Source organism: Canis lupus, chromosome 3 (genome assembly GCF_048164855.1).
Source record: "Canis lupus baileyi chromosome 3, mCanLup2.hap1, whole genome shotgun sequence".
Classification (NCBI taxonomy): domain Eukaryota; kingdom Metazoa; phylum Chordata; class Mammalia; order Carnivora; family Canidae; genus Canis; species Canis lupus.
The window spans coordinates 30,958,473-30,976,856 of NC_132840.1; the positions used below are offsets into that span (position 1 = coordinate 30,958,473).

General features: G+C 60.1%; 1 protein-coding gene across 6 annotated transcripts in view; it reads right to left on the minus strand.

Annotated features, from left to right (window-relative positions):
- Window positions 1-18,384, minus strand: part of PRDM16 (PR/SET domain 16) — a 314,238-nt gene that overhangs the window by 16,018 nt on the left and 279,836 nt on the right. For 3 of the 6 annotated variants that reach the window (XM_072819976.1, XM_072819971.1, XM_072819975.1), the window contains exons 6-12: window positions 16,800-17,013; window positions 14,860-15,007; window positions 14,223-14,376; window positions 7,519-8,932; window positions 4,661-4,748; window positions 1,935-2,104; window positions 1,302-1,379 (exon numbers count right to left, since the gene is read on the minus strand). In XM_072819976.1, coding sequence (XP_072676077.1) covers window positions 1,302-1,379; window positions 1,935-2,104; window positions 4,661-4,748; window positions 7,519-8,932; window positions 14,223-14,376; window positions 14,860-15,007; window positions 16,800-17,013 — 2,266 coding nt within the window. The remainder of the gene's footprint in view (window positions 1-1,301; window positions 1,380-1,934; window positions 2,105-4,660; window positions 4,749-7,518; window positions 8,933-14,222; window positions 14,377-14,859; window positions 15,008-16,799; window positions 17,014-18,384) is intronic. The other 3 variants (XM_072819974.1, XM_072819972.1, XM_072819973.1) reach the window with 3 other exon arrangements.

Consider the following 18,384-nt stretch of genomic DNA (forward strand, 5'->3'; position numbering starts at 1 on the left):
AGCAAAAAGGTTTCAGTGGTAATGAAATTCTTCTATAAACACAGCCGGACCCTCTGGGGGCTCCTCCGCGCAACACCGTCCAGAAGGCGGCTCTCGTTTCAGGGAGGAGGCCAGACCGAGTCATTCCTTTCTTTGCGAGCCTTTGTGGAGTCATGAGCCGCTTTTCTATGGGGCGGGAGGCCTGTGTATGGGGCATGGGCTGGGGGCACCGAGCAGACTGCTGGTAAGTAGATGTGCTGTCGCTCGCCCAGCCGGGACAGGACGCAGCCCTGCAGTGGGTACCCCGTGTGGCTGCCCTTCCCAGGGACAGGGACCCACACCGAGTCTCTGGAGCTGATGGGGGCCTTGGAGCTCTGTATGGCCGGTCATTAGGATCTCATGCTGCCAACTTAACACCATGCAAAGCCTTTTTCTCAACGGTGGCCGTCCACCAGACACACCCTGGACAGAATGAGGTCTTGGCATCTAAACCAACTTTTTTCTCTGATTTGCCTCGTGGTTTCCACCACCTGGGTGTCTCATTTTCATTTAAAATGAGAACTCTCAGGCCGCTCCCTCGGCTGGGTCCCTGAAAGCCAGGGTGTCCCCCTCAGTCCTTCTCCTGCCCGACAAAGGCTCTAGGGACCAAGGAGCAGGATCTGCTTCTTGTGAGGCCAGAACGGTCTGCTGGAGCCGCCGTGGACTCTGACTCTGGGGTCTAAGCCTCTGACTCTGTGTCTTCAAAACGAGGACGACGCCGGCACCGGTGAATGGGAAATGTGATGGTCCTTGCACTGACGCGCTGTGTGCCTGCTCCTCTGCAGGCCGAAGCCCAGCATCGAGGAGGCACATGGCTTCCATGCAGGGCTGATGCGTGAGTCCCTCAGGACGCCCCCAGCCCAGGCTGGGACCCACAGTTGCACGGAGGTCCTTTACCGCTGTCCACCCGGCCTTGGGCACGTGCCCTGGCCCACCACCCTCTCTATGGGAGCTGAGCTGGAGGGAGCTGGGGCGGAGCGAGGCTTCCCCCACAGACCATCTGGGGCCCTGGCTTTGGCTACTGCTGCTCTGAACTCCCCTCCCCCCACCCCAGGCAACAGCACCAGGTGGGAGAGCTACTCCGAGGCACCCCATTCTGGGAGAAGGCAGGAACCTTCAGGAAGCCCACTGAGCACCTCCTGCCTAATCTTTATAACACCCCAGGGCCCAGGGTCCCTGTGGGGCCAGGAGGGAGGGGCCCAGGGAGCCCCCTGACACAAGCATGCTGGCTCCCACCTCACCAGAAGCCTGCCTCCCCCTACCCACGTGGGACAGGCTCCTACCTGTATGGCTGCTCCCCAGTGTGCGTCCTCAGGTGTCTCGTGAGGTTTGCTGATCGGGGGAAGATCTTGCCACAGTACCTGGAGTGGAGGCCCGGTGAGGGGGGCATTAGGCAGCTGCACTGCCATAGGTTCAGGCACCCATGAGCTTTCCTGCTGTGGTTCCTCCAACTCGAGGTCTAGGGCCTGAGGCCCCACAGGGGGGCAGGTGGGCTCAGCCCACCCTGGCCTGCTCGGGCTGCGCCCCTTCCCCAGGCAGTGTGTCAGCCAGGGGGCCCGAAGGCGGCCGAGCTGGCTTGGACCCGCTAGGACAGGCTCCTGCAGCTGGGGACAGACACAGCGGGAGTCTCTTCCCAACACTGGGCTTCCCCCCCAAACTCCAGGAGCCCAGGTTAAACGCTGACCAGCATGCCTTGGCTTGGGCCTGACTGGCAGGGCTAACGCTACGTCCCCTGTGCTCACAGGAGCACAGCTGGGGGCGGGGCAGGGGACGTCCAGCCTCTGCAGACACGCGTGTGGGCAGTTGCTGCCATCGGCGAGCCGACCGCGTGTGGCCACTTGCTGTGCTGTGGCCGGGACAGCTTTTCCAGGGAGCCTGGGCTCCTGTGGCTGCCTCACCCTTGCGCCCCACCTTACCTGCAGGTGTAGCGCTCCTTGCCCTTCCTGAGGATGGGGTCCGAGAGCGTGGGGGGTGGGGACCGGAAGTTGAAGGGGTGGTGGGGGAGGGGCTGCAGGGAGCTGCCCGAGTCCGCCTTCATGGCTGCAAAACTCTCCAGCTTGTCTGTCATGGTCTCGATGGCTGACATCTGCCGGCAGGACAGTGGGAGAGACGGGGCGGGGGGATCCCTGAGGAGGCCGGCCCCACCCCCAGGGCATCCCAAGTCCTCATGGACGGGGCAAGGACCAGAAGCTGGAGCAGCCTCAGGCTGTGGGTGGAAGAGGCCTCTCCCAGGCTTCCTGGCCACCACATGGATACTCTCACTTTCCGCAGCCGCCCTGGGCCTGTCCTTCCCTGCAGCCCGGTGTCAGCCCAGGGCCCAGGCCGGGGGAGCTGGAGCCAGCCTCTGCCAGCCAGCACGCCCCCCTGCCTGGCTCAGGGCATACAGGGGGCAGGGGGCAGGCTCCGGCCTCAGGGGACACGTCCCCTGACATCTGGCCAGCACTCCTGAGGGCTCGCTTCGTTTAAAGACAGAATCACATCCCACTTTTCTCTCCTCTTCTCTCCCTCCCTCCCTCTCTCTATCTCTCTCTCTTTCCCTCTTTCTCTCTTTCGATAAGACAGCTCCCTTCATCCTGGGTTAAAAGGGGCCTCGGGCCTGGGCAGTGTCCCCTCGTGGCAGCAGGCCACGATTGCCGGCAAAGTTCCTGGGGAATCCAGCAGCCTAGGGCTAGACACTGAACTGAACCTCAGGAGGACGATGTCCATGTGACCCAATGCGGGACATGGTGACATGGACCTGAGGAGCCAGCTCTCCAGGCCCTGGAGATGTCAAAGGCTGGCTTGGCTTGGGGAGGATTCGGGGGTGCGGCACTAGCCACTTCCTCCTGGTCGGCAGAGCTGTGATCGGAGCCCCCAGTGGTGCCCATCCCCAACGGCGTAGGTTTGGGACAGGATGGGGGAAGGGGGTTGCACGGGCCTCAGGGCCTGTTCCGCTCTCCTTCCCCCCGGGATGCATGTGCCCTCCTCAGGTGCACGATGCTGCCAGCTGTGGGCTGCCCACCCTGTCCCTGCTGCCCAGCAGGTGGGAGCTACCGTCAGCACCGGGACATGGAACCCGGGTGCAAAGACCGCTGCCCACCCGGCTTCCTGTCTCAGTGTTAGCCGCGGCCTTGAAAGGCTCTGGAACTCTGCACACAGAGACTCCCCTGGAGCTCCAGAGGTGGTGAGGGTTTATGGCGCACCCTGCCCCCCAGGGGCTGCACACACGTGTGTCAGGTCTCCCCAACCAAAGGCCCTGGTAGGGTCCTGCCTGGCACCTCAACACCATGGGCTGATGCCTTCATCAGTAGTGAGCCCATACTTTGTAGAGGCCATCAGTTATCATGCCTGAGTGATGGCCTGACCTCAGACCATCTAATTAGGTGGCTTCCTGGTCCTCGTCCCATCCCCCTGCCTGGCACTCTGGCTGGGGGGCAGGCAGTGGGGGTGGCAGGGCTGGGGGTGGGGGGGTTCGTGGGCAGGAGACAATGGGCAGCCGGCCCCCTGCCAGGCCTCCCATCCTCAGGCCTGGGTGGGTCTCCCTGAGGCTGCCTGCAGGTCTGGCCTGCTGGGCCTGCTCCGCCTGACCAGATATTCCCGGCGGGGCTCCCACAAACACAGGATGCGCCTGGCGGGCTTGCCGGCTCTTTCCAGCCCGACCCGAGGAAAATCAGGGGAAGTTATTAAGCAAACCCTCTGGCCTGGTGAAACAATGGGAGGCCCTAAGTTTAGCTGTGAACCCAGGCAGGGGGCAGGTTTCACCATGGGGCTGTTTGTCCAAGGTGGGAAGGACCAAGAAGCAGAACAATGCTTCAGCCTGGCTCAGGCCGCCCCCACCAACTCAGCTCCCAGGACCCCCAAGTGTGCTGGGGGAGGTCTGTGGCTCTGGGAAGGATGCTGGGCCCCAAGGAGTCAGGACAGGTGGGCTCTGGGGGGATGAGGCCGGCCATGTGCTCAGGATTGCCTGTGGGGGGTGTGTGGCCACTGTCCAGAGGGGGAGGTTCTCTTTCCCAACCCCATCCTTAGTCTCGGCGGACAGGCCTGCCACTGCCTGCAGCCCTGGGGGGCGGTGCTCCTCCTGCCCACCACCTGCTGGACCCCTGTCCTTGCGGCCAGTCTATCTGATTCTGTCCTGTTCCCTTCCCCCTGCCCTCCCACCCCATCCCCCATGCCCACTGGGTGTCCACTGGGTGTCTGCTGTGCTCAGATCTCTGCTCTCCTGGTCTTATGTATGTGTCCTGCTCACACCCGTGCCTCCTGGATCTGTCCCTTTCATCCCCAATCCCTGGCCTCTGCATCTGAGCATCTGTCCACTGCTCCTCCTAGTGCCTGAACTGTGGGTCAGTGAGGGGCTCTGCAGTCTGGGGTCTTTGGTCACCTCCGAGGGACCCACGGGCTGCCCACAGAGCACCACGCTCCTTCCTCACATGTCCTGGCCCATCTCATCCTCTTCAGCCTCATGGGGACCCATCAAGGCTGCAGGGAGAGAATTCCCTGTGCACCTGCCGGGCAGGGGAACTGAGGCCCCCCTCAGGTGTGGCCAGGTCTGAACGGAAGCTCAGGGAGCCTGCCCCCGGCAGAGACCGCCTGTCTGGGCAGCCCATCTGGAGACCACACCCCGCTGCCCTCCCCTCACCCCGGCCTGGCATGCCACGGGTCTTACCTGGGGGTGGAAGAGCAGTGGGGACGGCCGCAGATACTTCTCCTTCAGGACTCCCACGGGGTCGGTCACCTTCCGCTTCTCTACCCTGCTGGACAACAACGCAGAGGGTTACGTACCTCACCGAGCTGCCCGGGGCTGTGCACGAGGGTGCCCGCCTGTGCCCCGGCAGTCACAGGGCTGGGGGCCTTAGCACGGATGCAGGGGCCACGTGTCTCCCTGACGGTGGGGGGGGGTTCATGACCGAGCACACCTGCTCACCTCCACGGTCTCTGAGCCCATACCTGGCCTGAACACTCGCTCCACCTCCTCTACATGCTCCCTATTTCCACACCCAGGTCCTGACCCTGGCAAGGCTCCCCCGATACCCCCAACCACCCCAACTGTCATCCCACAGAGTCCCCAGGGCCTCCCTATAGCTGCCACGTGGGGTCTACCTACAAACTCACAATGGCTGCTGGAGAGGACAATTCTAGAGTATTTTCCGAATGCTGCTGACAACTCTGTTCATCACAGAGCAAGTGGAGGAAGCAGCCAGGGCAGGGCGCTGAGGTCCCTCTTCACACTGTCTCCCAGTAAAGCCAGCCTCAGCATCCTCGTGGGGGTGGGGGTTCACAGAGTGGCATGTAGGGAAACCTGCCACTTCTCCGCACACACACATGGCCCTGCTGCGCAAACCCTACACCAGCCGCTCCCGTCGTGTCCGTGCGAGGGCCTGGCTCTGCTGCACAGCTGCCCACCAGGGACCGGCTGGGACACCGAGCAGAGCACGAAGGGGTGATGGCACCAGGAGAGGAAGAGGAGCTGCAGAAGGACAGCACAGCCACCCAGGGAGCATCCCCCCAGGCCTGGGGCCACAGGGAACCCTGCAGGACCACCAGCCTGGCCCAGCAGGAGAGGGTGTGAAGGGTCCCTCACCCCCAGAGAGGCAGTGTCCATTGTGTGGGAAGTTGGCGTGGAGGGCAGCTTGCTCTGAAGGGCCTACCCAGGGCCATCTTCAAAGCTGGGCCATGTTGGATGCAGCCTTTCAGCAAGACGCTGTAGTGTTGGTGGCATGAGCCTATAGCAGGGGGACCCACCTGGGAGGGGGTGTGTGGGGTCTGTGTTAGGCTGGCTCCTGAGCAACCAAGGCCAGCTGACCCCAGGCAGCCACTGGTGGCCCTGTGTGCTGAGTGCCCAGGGGGTGGCTGCCTGGCTGTATTAGGGTTCCCTGAGCCTGGGGGATGGAGGATTGCGGGTTGTGTGTGTTAAGGGTGAGCAGGATCTGGGGTCTGGCCTGTGGGGCTGGTGTGGAGTTTTCCTGGAGTCACCCAGGAGCAGAGGAGGGCCCTAACCCCTAGCTCCAGGGCCCAGCCTGTGGGCAGTTGTGGTCATCCACAATTTGTGTGAAGAGGGACCTTCCAACACCACACATGCTTGTTTACCTTGATGGGCTTGGGGGTGGTAGGGAGACGATGTGGGGGTAACCTGTACCTGGACACGTTGCTGGCATCTACGTGCAAAGTTGGGACACAGATCCAAGTTGGGACACACAGTTGGGACCTCAGATCCAACGGCCATAGCCAGGGACACGCTGGGTCTCAGGGGACCCCGATAGACCTCACCATCTGTTCTTCTAGCTTCCAGACAAAGGCCCATGGCCCTAACCAAGGTGAGAGGGGGCAGGGGAGCAGTGAGGGCCTGGGGAGAGGGCAGGGGGATTGGGGACAGAGCAGTAGGATGTTAACTCAGAGCCTGCTGATTCCAGCTCTGCGGCCTGAGCGGAAGTTCCCGTCACCCTCCTGTCCTCTACATCAGGGTTGCGTGTCTCATGGGGCCCTGGAGGGTCTTTCCCCAGGCCCCCTGATGGCACATTTGCCCCAGAAAGCTAAGGAGCACCGTCAGCAGGTGCAAGTCACCACTTCTCAACAAGCGTCTGGTCAACTCTCTCAGACCATCTATGGATGGCATATTCTGAACAAAACACCTAGAGAGGCATGTTTTCCATCTCCTGTGATGCAGATATCGGCCCCGAAAGGAAATAGCACTGGCTGGACACAGGCGTCCCCAACCGGCCGCTGACTTGCTCTGGCTTCATTCTGCCCCACAAGTACCCTCAGCTGCTGTGGGCTGTTCACCTGCACGCCCGCCTCTTTACCTGCACACTGCAGAGAATACAGGCCACATGTGCCCGTCTCCCTGAGCGCTGGGTGTACACGCATGTCTGCATGTGGGCCTGTCCACGTGGGCATGGGCCTGAGCCCCACAGCGGCGCCCTGCGCAGGTTCCTGGATCTGCATGCCTGCCCCAGGCCCACCCCATGCACGGCCCTCTCTCCTCCAGGCTTGGCCAGCCCGGCACCCGCAGGACAAGTGTGATGGGGATTGGACCCCTCCACCTAATAAACACACCTGATCAAAGCCCAGACTTTGCACCTGCCCAGAGCTTGGCGAGGGGAATTAAATTTGCCTCTCACCAGAAGGGCTATCACAAAGGTGGGTGCTTATTTTTTGCAAACCCTCTAGAGCTTCCTCCTCCTCATCGTCCTCTTCCTCCTCCTCCCCCTCTTCCTCCTCCTCTCTCCTCCCCTCTGGTGCTCCAGTGGCTTCCCTGGGCCACCAGAAACCCCAGTGGTGGCTCCAGGGGGTCAGTGGGGACCACCAGGGCAGCCTCAGGGAAGTGCAGGCTCTGGGAGCAGAGGAAAGAGCACGGATCTGAGTTTTGCCGAAGGCAGAGCTGGTCCAGAGAAGACGGCTGGAGGCCAAGGGCGGCCCAGGTGAGGTCTGAGGGGAGGCTGGGAGTCCCCTGTGGCTCTTGGCCCAGCTGCCCAGCCAGGCCAGGGCCCCTTTGGGAGAGCAGGGAAAGGCGGGGCGTGTTAATACCTGTAAATGGGGTCCATGAAAAAGGGCGACGGCTTGGCGTAGTGTAGGGAGGGCTGCTGGGGCAGCTGCGCCGGGCATGCCTTGGGCAGCCCGTCCCCGGCCCCCAGCTTGCGCTCCCCGTAGATGTGGTTCTTGCGGGGCTCCCGCCCCCCTCCATTCTGGCTGGCTCGGACGCGGCTGCCAATGCTCAGGTCCAGCGGCTGCTCCTCCCCGGAGGCCGGGGCCGGGGGCGCCTTGGGCGCGGGCAGCACGGGCTTCGCCTCTTTTGGTTTGGTGGTGAGGTCGAAAGGGGACTCGGCGCTGGGGCCGCCCACCTTGAGGGCGTCCCGGGGTGACCGCGGCTCGGCCTTGACCAGGAGGTTGTGGGCGAGGGAGCGGTCCGCGAAGGGGCAGAGGGCGGGGGGGAAGTTGGGCAGGAACTGGAAGGGGAACACGGAGTGGTAGGGCAGCGAGGCCAGCTTCTTCTCCTGCATGCCCACGAAGCCGGGGCCGAAGTACTTCTCGGCGATGGAGGCGATGGCCTTGATGGAGTCGCCCGCGGCGCCCGAGGCGGCCAGCAGCTGCTCGTCGGGCGGCGGGAAGAAGGCGTGCTGGGAGTAGAAGACCGGCAGCTCGGCCGTGCTCGGGGCCCCCGGGGCCGCCGCGCCGCCCCCGCACTCGGGCTTGGCCTCCACCGCCTTGCCCTTGTCCTTGGCCTTGTCCCGGTCGCTGTCCACATCGCTGTCCAGGTCCGAGCCCGTGCCGGTGGTCGTGTCCAGGTCGGTACCCGTTGTGGTGTTGACGTCCTCAAAGTCGCTGCCGTCCGACATGTCGCTGCCTCTCGTCTTGAGCTTGTCTGTGTAGGAGTCGTCCAGGCGGCGCTCAAACTTGTCGTCGGGCCCCGCAGCAGCTGTGGCGCCCTGGCCGCTGCTGCTGACAGCGGACACGAGGGGCAGCGCCGGGTTGCCCAGGGGGCTGGGGAGCTTGGCGTCCTGGGTGTGGTTCAGGGGGCTCTTGAGCAGCGGCGTGGGAGGTAGCAAAGGCGGCCGGGGGTACAGGGATGGAGGGAAGATGCCCGGGAAGCCCGGGGTGAGTGCGGGGAAGGCAGGTGGAGCCGCCGAGAAGGGCAGGCTGCCGGGGTGTGGCCTGGATGGGAAGTACTCGTTGAAGCCCAGGCTGGTGTGGTTGAGGGTTGGGGGGGGCTTGGCCTTGTCCATCATGGGGCTGGCGGTCAAGGGCAGGCCCGGGGCGAAGATGCCGCCCGGCGTGTAATGGTTCTTGCCCTCACAGAAACGCCGGTGTTTGTTGAGGGAGGAGGTAGTGCTGAACATCTGCCCGCAGTCCTTGCACTTGATCTGCGTGCGACAGTCGGCGTGCATCCGCTTATGTCGGCACAGGTTGGAGAACTGTGTGTAGGACTTGTGGCAGACCTCACCTAAAACATCAGCAGAGAGCAAACACAAACACGATATGAAATTACCAGGAAACCCTGCGGGGGGCGGGGGGCTGGGCGTGGTGGCGGCCACTGCCATCCGGAGCCGTGAGTGCTGATGGGTGTGGCACATGTCACAGTGTATGGACCTGTCTGAGCGTGCACAATGTGTGTGTGCATGTGTAGGTGTGTGTATGTGTCTGCGTGCATGCTTGCAGTGCGTGTACATGTACCTATGGGTATGCGTATGTGCATGTCATGAGTGTCCGTGCACATGCATTTCGTGTGTGTGCTGTGTCTGCCCATGTGCATGAGTGTGTGTGCGTATGTGTCTGCCTGCATGCTTGTATGTGCATGTACCTGTACCTATGGGTATGTGTGTACATGTGCACTTTGTGTGTGTGCTGTGTCAGCAAGTGTGAATGAGTGTGTGCCTGTGCACACACCTATGTGTGTGCATGCATCCCACCCTGGGGCTGAGCTCCAGTGACCAGCACTGGCTTCCCACCTGGATAGATCTCAAGGCTCCTCGACCTTTCTCAGTGGAAACTGGGGTACCTCTGCTATTTGTGCCATCCCCCGCCAGGAATGTTTGTCACGTGGAGCTGAGGTCCTCTGAGATCACTCCCAGGGTGGATAAAGCCATAGTGTGTAGCCACATGTGCACTGGTCCCCCTCAGTGGGGTTGGTCCTGCAGGGGTTGGGGGAAACCCCAACCACCAGATTGCCTCTCCTGCACTCTGTCCTGGGAGAGAGGCCTTGGGGAGACCAGCCCACTCGGGGGAGTCTCTGGGAGTCTGGGCTCCCACTGGCGTGCAGTGGCCACCGTCTGGGCCTGGCTTAAAGCTGGGGACAGGAGGGACGCCCAGGCAGGGCTGCGTGGAGTGGGGCTGGCTTCATGTTTGAGTTAAGTGAAGCCTCCCCATATTGGGATGTGGAAGTGGCGCCAGGCTCAGGTTGGATGGATACTGGCCTGGGCTCTGGACAAGATGGGCGGTAGCCAGCCAGAGCCACTGGGGGGCCCCGGGGACCCCATCTCGCCACTTTCCCGAGGCCTATGAGTTGAGTGCTGTCAGAAAATCACCAGCTTTTCTTTCTTTCTTCCTTCTCTTGTTTTTCTAACCAGAAAGGGAGGAACACACACGCGCGCGCACATACACACACACACACACACACACACACACACACACACGTTGCTCTCGGCAGGACAATTTGCTTCCTAAATGCAGCCCGGTGGAAACAATGGATCCAGCCTGTTTCTCGTTCACCACAAATCCTGACTGCCTGGTGCCCTGCTATTCTAGCCGGCGCCCCGGCCCCACATCGCCGAGTCCTTTCAGCACGGTATCTATTTCTATAAAGGGCCCTGCCTTCCCGTCGTCTGCGTGGTGGGATGCTTTCAAGGCTGAGGGGCAAGAGCATGGCCTCATTGGATCACATCTGCCCTCTTTGCGGGAGGGGTGGGGGCGGTGGCTGACTCAGAGGTGCTGGGCCACGTAGCCGGTCCATAAATACACTCGGGTCACCCACCCGGCCTGGGGGAGCAAGGCCATTTCTCAGCTCAGGCCTTGCTGGACAACAAGTGACACTGTGCTGCATCCGGCCCAGCTTGCCAGTGCCTGGTTACTGGCTGCTGCCAACCTGAGCTTGGAAACTGGCCTTGACCAGGACCCCCACCTGGGGCAGCTTCCCGAAGGGCCCTGGGCCAGCCCCATGCCTGGCTGTGGGGAGCCTGGGACCCCTAGCTCTCACCCCTCCGCTCACATGATGGTGGGGTCCAGCAGAAATGCCAGGGCTACAGAGACACCTCTGAGAGCCTGAGGTCCCCAGAGCCGGCGGAGGGAGGTGGCTGCCCAGAGGGGCTGAGGAAGGCCTGGGCAGCCCACAGTGGACTGGACGTGAGAGGGGGGCCTGGCAGAGGGTGCCCTCAGGCCCTGGCAAGGTGCAGGGGGGCCCCGGCCACTGCTCACAGGTGTTTCCTTTCTGTGTAGGGCACGTGAGTGGGTACACACACACACACTCACTCTAGAGAAGGTTCTTTTGTGCAAAGTGCCCACAAGGAGACTGACCAGCCGTGTGCCCAGATAATGCCCTCCTGTGCACCCCCAGGGAATGAATGCTGCCACAGCCATGTGGTCCACGAGGGCAGGGCTTAGGGGCTCCTAGGCAGGCTTGACTGCAGGACCGAGTGTGCTGTGTGTGTGCACCCAGGCAGTGCCCAGCAGGTGGATGCAGTCTGTGCTCACTAGTGACTGTGTTGCCGTGAGCCTGAGCCCCTCCCAGCCACCCATCTTTCCTGAGAGGTGCCATGTTGTCTGTGCCCCCTGCTTGTTTGCAGAGCCCAACGTGGCCTTTACCAGGGGCCAAAGGATGCTCAGCCGTGGCTTGGAGGATGTGCAAAGTCACATTTCACATGTCCCATTCTTGAAATTTGTGCCACCCTATCTGAGTGACATGTCTATGCAAGCAACCTGCTCATGTGTGGGGTTTTCTCTCTAGCTTCACCCCTTTAGCCAAAAGCCAAGGCACCCAGGCAAGCGTGCAGCACAGACAGGAGGTGGGGGTGCTGCCACCTGGTGGGCCTGGCCAGGCTGCTCGCGCTCTGCTGGTCCCCACTGGAGTCCCCAGTGCCGGCAATGGAAACACTGGGCTCAGATCCTCGGAAGGCACCGTGGTTCCTGGAACTTACATTATTACATACACTTCAAGGACACGTCACAAAACTTTGTCTATGTGCCCAGGAAGGTAGTGACTTCTGAACCTATGCACGGTTTCCTGCTCCTAAGCTTACCTAAAAACTCCAAGCTACTATTTGATGTCTCACAGTGGGACTTCCTGAGACTCTCATCCATGGAAAGCAAGCCATGCTCCTCTGGTCCCTGTCATGGCTCCCAGCCCCCATCCCACCCTCCCAAAGGGAACAGGCTCTGCTGCACCACTGCTCATGGTCTCTATCCAGAATCTGCAGGTGACAGGGGCAATGACCCCAGAAGACTGGTATCTGCCTCTAGCTGGGCAGCGGAAGCTTGGGCTGGGGATAGTGGGCAGGAGGAGGGCACAGCCTCAGCCACCCAACAAAGGCTTGACCTGCCAGTCTGCATGGTCCCTTTGGGGCAGGTGTCATGCACCTGAACATCATTGGGGATACCACCCCAACCCCAGGCCCCAAGCAACCAGGGTTACTCCTCTCACACTGATGCCATGGGGTGTGAGGGGTTCCAGCCCCCTGGCCAAGGCTCAGGGGTCAGGTTGGGGCTGCAACCCCGGCTCTGTAGGGCGGTCATGAGCACCTGGTCACTTAGTGTCCACAAGCTCAGTTTCCATCTCTGTCAGGTGGAGACAGTGTGGCCCTTGCTTGGTGAGAATTTTGAATATGTTATGATATGCTATGTGTGGATGATGGCTACCTGCAATCCACGTGAACCACCTCGCATAGTCTCCAGTGATGTGAGGACTCAGCACAATTCGTGTGATGACCCTGCATAACCTTGTGTGGAGGATGAGCCTATAACCTCGTGTGGGTGATGACAGTGAACAACCTCGTGCGGGTGATGAGCCTGCACAACCTCGTGTGGATGATGATAGTGAACAAACTCGTGCGGGTGATGAGCCTGCACGACCTCGTGTGGATGATGATAGTGAACAAACTCGTGCGGGTGATGAGCCTGCACGACCTCGTGTGGATGATGATAGTGAACAAACTCGTGCGGGTGATGAGCCTGCACAACCTCGTGTGGAGGATGAGCCCGTGACCTCATGTGGATGATGATAGTGAACAGCCTTCTGTGGGTGATGAGCCTGCATGATCTCATGTGGAGGATGAGCCTTCACAACCTCGGGTGGAAGATGAGCCTGCAGGACCTTGTATGGGTGATGAACCTGTACGACTTCATGTGGAGGATGAGCCTGCACGTGAACAACTTTGTGTGGGTGATGAACCTGTACGACCTCATGTGGATGATGACCCTGCATGACCTCGTGTGGGTAATGATCCTGCATGACCCCGTGTGGTTGATGAGCCTCACAACCTCATGTGGGTGATGACAGTGAACAAACTCAAGTGGATGGTGAGCCTGTACAACCTTGTGTGGATGGTGACCCTGCACGACCTCGTGTGGGTGATGAGCCTGCACAACTTCATGTGGATGATGACAGTGAACAACCTCCTACAGGTGATGAGCCTGCACAACCTCGTGTGAGTGATGACAGTGAACAATTTTGTGTGGGTGATGACAGTGACTAGCCTCATATGGGTGATGAGCCTGCACAACTTCGTGTGAATGATGACAGTGAACAACCTCGTGTGGATGATGACAGTGCAAATCACATGAAATGATGGCTTAGCACTATCTTATGTGAATGAGTCAGCACACCTCTAGGTAGAGAGGAATCCTCTATGGCTTCCAAACTCACTGAGAATAAGGATCATGCTCCCATTCTGGTTCACATGGTCCCGAAGACCTGGCCCTTGTGACCTCTGTCCTCTCTCCTATTACTCCCCCTCACCTCCCCAAAAACATGCTGGCCTCAAGGCCTCTGTGCTCCCAGTCCCCATCCCCTGCTAGCGCCCCCTCAGCTCACACCTGCCTTTCCTCCAGGTCTGTGCTAGAATGCCTCCCTTTGACAAGCCATCCTGGCCCCCCACTGTATTCACAGGACGAGCACCCACTTGGGCCAGCCTGAGGTCTTGGAGAGCCTCCTAACCCTGTGCCACCATCTCTAGGCTGATATACCTGTCTCACGTGTCATTACTGTTCATATGGCTTAGCATGTATCTCCTGTACTGCATGTAAGCTCCGTGGGGACAGTGGCATTTACAGCTGGCCCTGCTGCCCTGACAGCACAGGGAACACAGGCTGGCCTTCCTAAGGCTGCTGCGGGGATGAGCAGAACTCCATGTGTGTCACTGGGATCTTCATGCCTCCTGGAGCTCAGTTTGGGGTGTGAGTACAGGGGAGAGAAGGGGAATGGGGGTCCGTTGGGCTGCTGAACAGGTCCTACCACACTGCCTACCACCCACCTCTGGCCACTGTAGGGTAAGCAAGGGGAGGAGCCAAGAACAGCAGGAGGGAAAAATGAGGCCACAGCAAGAGAGATGGATCACAAGATGAGCAGGTGCGGCAGAGCAAAGTGGTGAAGAGGCGGTACCAGGAGAGTGTCCAGGGCCTGGGCTTCACCCAGCAGAGGTTTCTGAGCAAGCAGGGGTCCTGCGAATGGGAGAGCCCAGGGGTTTCATGCCTTGGCCTGACCTCCGAGCAACCCCCCATGGAGGCCAGGCTGGGGGACCACTTACATATGAAAGGTTTGACGGTGCTGTGGATGTGCTTGTGCTGCTTGAGGCCGGAGGATGTGGCAAATGTCTTCCCACAGTCGGGGCAGGCATGAGCCCGGGCGCCGACGTGCTGGGAACGGATGTGCCGCTGCAGGTTGCTGGGGTCCGTGAACACCTGGGGGGACAGACACCATTGCTCACTCCCCTGTTGGCCCCCTTCTGGCCTCTGCTGGGTGGGGCTCTCATTGCTGCTCTGGTTCCTGCACTGAACCTGGCTGGGAGGGGTCTCTGCTGTAGGGATGGGTGACCCCCCTCCCTTGATGACCTGAGGTGAGCTGCCGAGCCTCCCCCAAGACTCTGTGCCTTTGACAATAATTCCTGGGGCAGCTGTGGCCGGGATGTTGGAAGTGGGAGCTCAGAACATGATTTTGTAAGCAGAGTAGCTCGGACACCCTGGTGGGGGCAGAAGCCCACCCCGGAGAGGATGGGGTCTTGTCCCCCTGGCCTGCTCCCTAGCTGTGTGACCTGGTGTGACCTGGCACATTCCCTCCTTCCCTGAGGGACCCAAAGGACTTCAGGAGTCTTGTCTGCTCTGCATACTTCATTTGCATTTCCGTGGGGAGTGCGGGTGGGAGCAGCAGGTGCACATGTGTGTTACCTTCACACAGTTTTCACATTCGAAGCGCTTGCCACTGTCGTGGGACATCTGGTGTCGGATGAGGTTGGACTTCCAGTTGAAGGCCTTGGGGCACTGATCACACTTGTACTCTCGCTCCTCCGTGTGCACAACCATGTGCTGCTCCAGGCTGTGCACGGACAGGGGACAGGAGTCATGGGGGGCCTGCCTGCCCCCCGCCTACTGTGCTCCCTGGACCCCCCAACCCTGCTGGGAGCCAAGAGTGAGTCTCGGCAGCCTGTCTGTCCACCCCCCGCCCCCAGACAGGGCGACTGGATGGAGGGGCAGGGGAAGCCCTCCCTTATCACGTGAGGAGGAAGCAATGCCTGCACACAGCTCAGAGACCAAGCATCCGAGACCACTCCTCCAGGCAGCAGAGGCAGGGCAGGACCCCAGCCCACGATGCCCGGCTATACTTCAAGATGATCTTAACCTTGAGGCTAACCTTGGCCCTCAGAAAAGGGGTGCAGAAGCTCCCAACATTGCCACGATCCCCAGAGTGGGGGTGAGGAGCAGGAAAGCCAAGGCCGCCCTGGCCTACCCACCGCGTGCAACGAGGAGGCGGGCTGGGGTGAACGCGTGGGTCTCCTAATGCGGCCTGATAAGGTGGGAAGATCCCAGCTGCTGGGAAGGGGCGGCTGTGCTCGGATGAAGGAGCAGCAACTGACCCCCTCCTCTCGGGGGACGTCCTGGTTCTCCTCCCGTCCCAGGTGTGACCGTTAATCTCCATGAGCAAAGCAGCAATACATCACGGCCCGTTAATTACGGGGCCCAGCCATCCATTTACATCAGAAACGCTTGGTTCTTGAGCACTGGCAGATTGTATCTTTTTCCCTGTTGTTAATTGTGATTTATGTGTTTATGTAAAGAAAACACGGACCCTCTTGAGCGGCGCTTACCGCTGAGGGCCTCGGTTGAGATTTGCCCAAACGCTTATTTTCTCAGGCATCTGTTCAGGGCAGAGAGTTTCCCATCCCTGGGGGGGCCGTGGTGGGATCGGCGACCGGGTCCCAGCAACACCACAGCCAGTGCGTGACTTGGTGGGGTTTTACTCTGACCTTGCCAGACCGTCCTAGAGAAAGTCTCAAAGGCTGGTGGAGGGGGCCTTGGAAAAGTTGTCATGCTTCCCTGGAGCAATGGGACCGCAGCCCTGGTGCTCTTTGCACAAAGCCCAGGAGGCTCATCTTTCTTCGGGGTTCCCATGGGTCCTCAGAGCTCCCACTTCCCAGGGGAGGGCCAGTTTGTGCCTGCTTTAGGCTGACCATGTCCAGCTGTCTCACAGCTGGCCCAGCACACTGTGCCTGGGACAGGTGGGTTCCATCCGTAGGGAGCAGAGGCCAGTGCCTGGGTGTGGGGGTGGGTAAGGGATCCCTGGGTGACCCCTTCCAGCTGCTGCCCAGTGTGTGTCTAGAGGTCAGGTCACCCCCGGATCCGAGGGCAGCAGGGTGCTGCCATCCCCTGATCCTGGTCTTGGACTTTGCTACAGAAGTCTCCTTGGGGTCTGGCCTGCATTTCTCACTCTCCTCCCAGCCCGGCTCACAGCTGAGCTCTGACTCCAGAACAGCAGGGCTGGGTATGTCTCTCCCGGGCCACCTGCGGATCTTCTAGGGTGGGGGGCTCCAACCAGGGACCGGGCCTTCACAGCCAGAGCCAGAAATACCTATGGCCTTAGCCAGCCGCTCATGGGCCTGCTCTGTCCCTAATGCCTGATGGGTGGGCTGGGGTACCTGCCTCCAAGGTGTGCCACCCTGGAGGTCACCCTTGTCTTTAGCTGGAGCTCTCAGCTCATCCGTGTGGACAGGACTGAGAGACAAGGACAGACCCCTGCCTTTCTCGGGTCTCCCTCTGTGCTGGCTCGGGCTCCTGGGGTTGGAGGCTGGGGGAGGGGAATGGGGGAGGGTTGGGGGCAGGGGAGGCGGCACCTGTATTTGTTGGGGAACATCCGTTCGCAGTCCTTGCACTCATGGGCCTGCTCACTGCCCCCGCTGCTGAGCCCCTCCGGCTTGAGCTCCTCGCCCAGGCCCTCATAGAGCGTGGCCCCCACGGAGCCGCACGCATACTTCCTGTGGCGCCGCAGGTCCAGCTTGGACTGGAAGAGCTCGTCACAGGCGTCACAGCGGAACGTGGGCTCCTCTGCTAGGAAGAGAGCAGGGGAGGTGGGTGGGGAGCATGAGACACAGGGCCCAGGATCGGGTGCAGGGGGACCCCGGGCCCTGCCTCCCACATTGGCTGTTCCTGCTCCTGCTTCCTTCCTGGCTGCTTCCTGGACCGAGGTGTGGCTGCCCCAGGAGCCTGGGACCATGGGGACCCTGTGTCTGCATTGTCAGAAACACGGAGAAGCCCTGGGCCCCACCCCGTGTGGCAGGAGGCCACCCCGGGCTCTCGAAGGCCCTGCAAACGGGGAGCAGAGAAGGAAGCTGGCGAGCACTTTGTTTATGAATTAGGAGAAAACACGCGGCAGAGCTCTAATGCATATCATAAATTACTGTCGTCAAGGTCAAACAAATTAAAAGGGGGGCAGCTATTATTAAGTTTACGAGACAGCATCCTGACCACCGTGCCAAGCCAAACAGTCAGCTCAAAGCCGTAAATTTCCCTGGGGAGACGACCTCGGGGGCCCATCCCCAGCCCCACCCCAGGCAACAGCCTACCAGTAGCTTCTCCCCAGAGCGGGTGTTCCCCTCCCTGCCCGAGGTGGGGAGAGAACACTTGCAATAAAAACTCTTGCACAAATGAATGGAGAGATGTGCATGTGTGTGCTTGTAGCAAATGTGGGAATGCGTGTGTGCTTCTGTGCAGGCGTGTAACTATGCAGGTGTGAATGTGTGTGTCAGGTGAATGTGGATGTGCAGCTGTGTGTGTGTGCACTGTGTGGCCCAGGTGTGCAGCTGGGACAGTGTGTCGAGTGTGTGTATTTGAACATATCTGTGTCCATGTCTGTACATCTTTGTGGGAATGTGTAGGTATATTTGGACATCTACCCTGGTTTGTGTTGCTGTCCGTATATATTCATGTGCATGGCTGTGAGTGCGTACATGTGCTTCTGTATGTGGCTACATATGTGAAAGTTATGTCTTTGCATATGTTCATGTTTGCATGCATGTGCATGAAAGTGTGTGTGGGTGCTAGGGCAGGTGCATGTGTCGTGTATTAATCTGAATGTCTGCTTCAATGCACACATGTGTGCTGTATGCATGTGTATGTACATGTTATGTATACACATTTGTGCATGGTTGACCATGTGTTCTGCATGTTAAGTGTGAATATGTTTGTGCATATTTGAATGTGTGCACATGTGTGTGAATATGCAGTTGGGTATGTGCACCTGTGTGAATGTGTGTGCAGTTGTTCATGTGTGCATGTATTTGTGAATATGCACGCATCATGTGACTGTATGTGTGTGATTGTTCTAGGGTGTGTTCGTATGAATGTGTGTGGGCCAGCATGCCTATGTGTGCAGGAGTGATGCGTGCAGGAGTGAATGTGTCTTTGTGGACCTGGGAATGT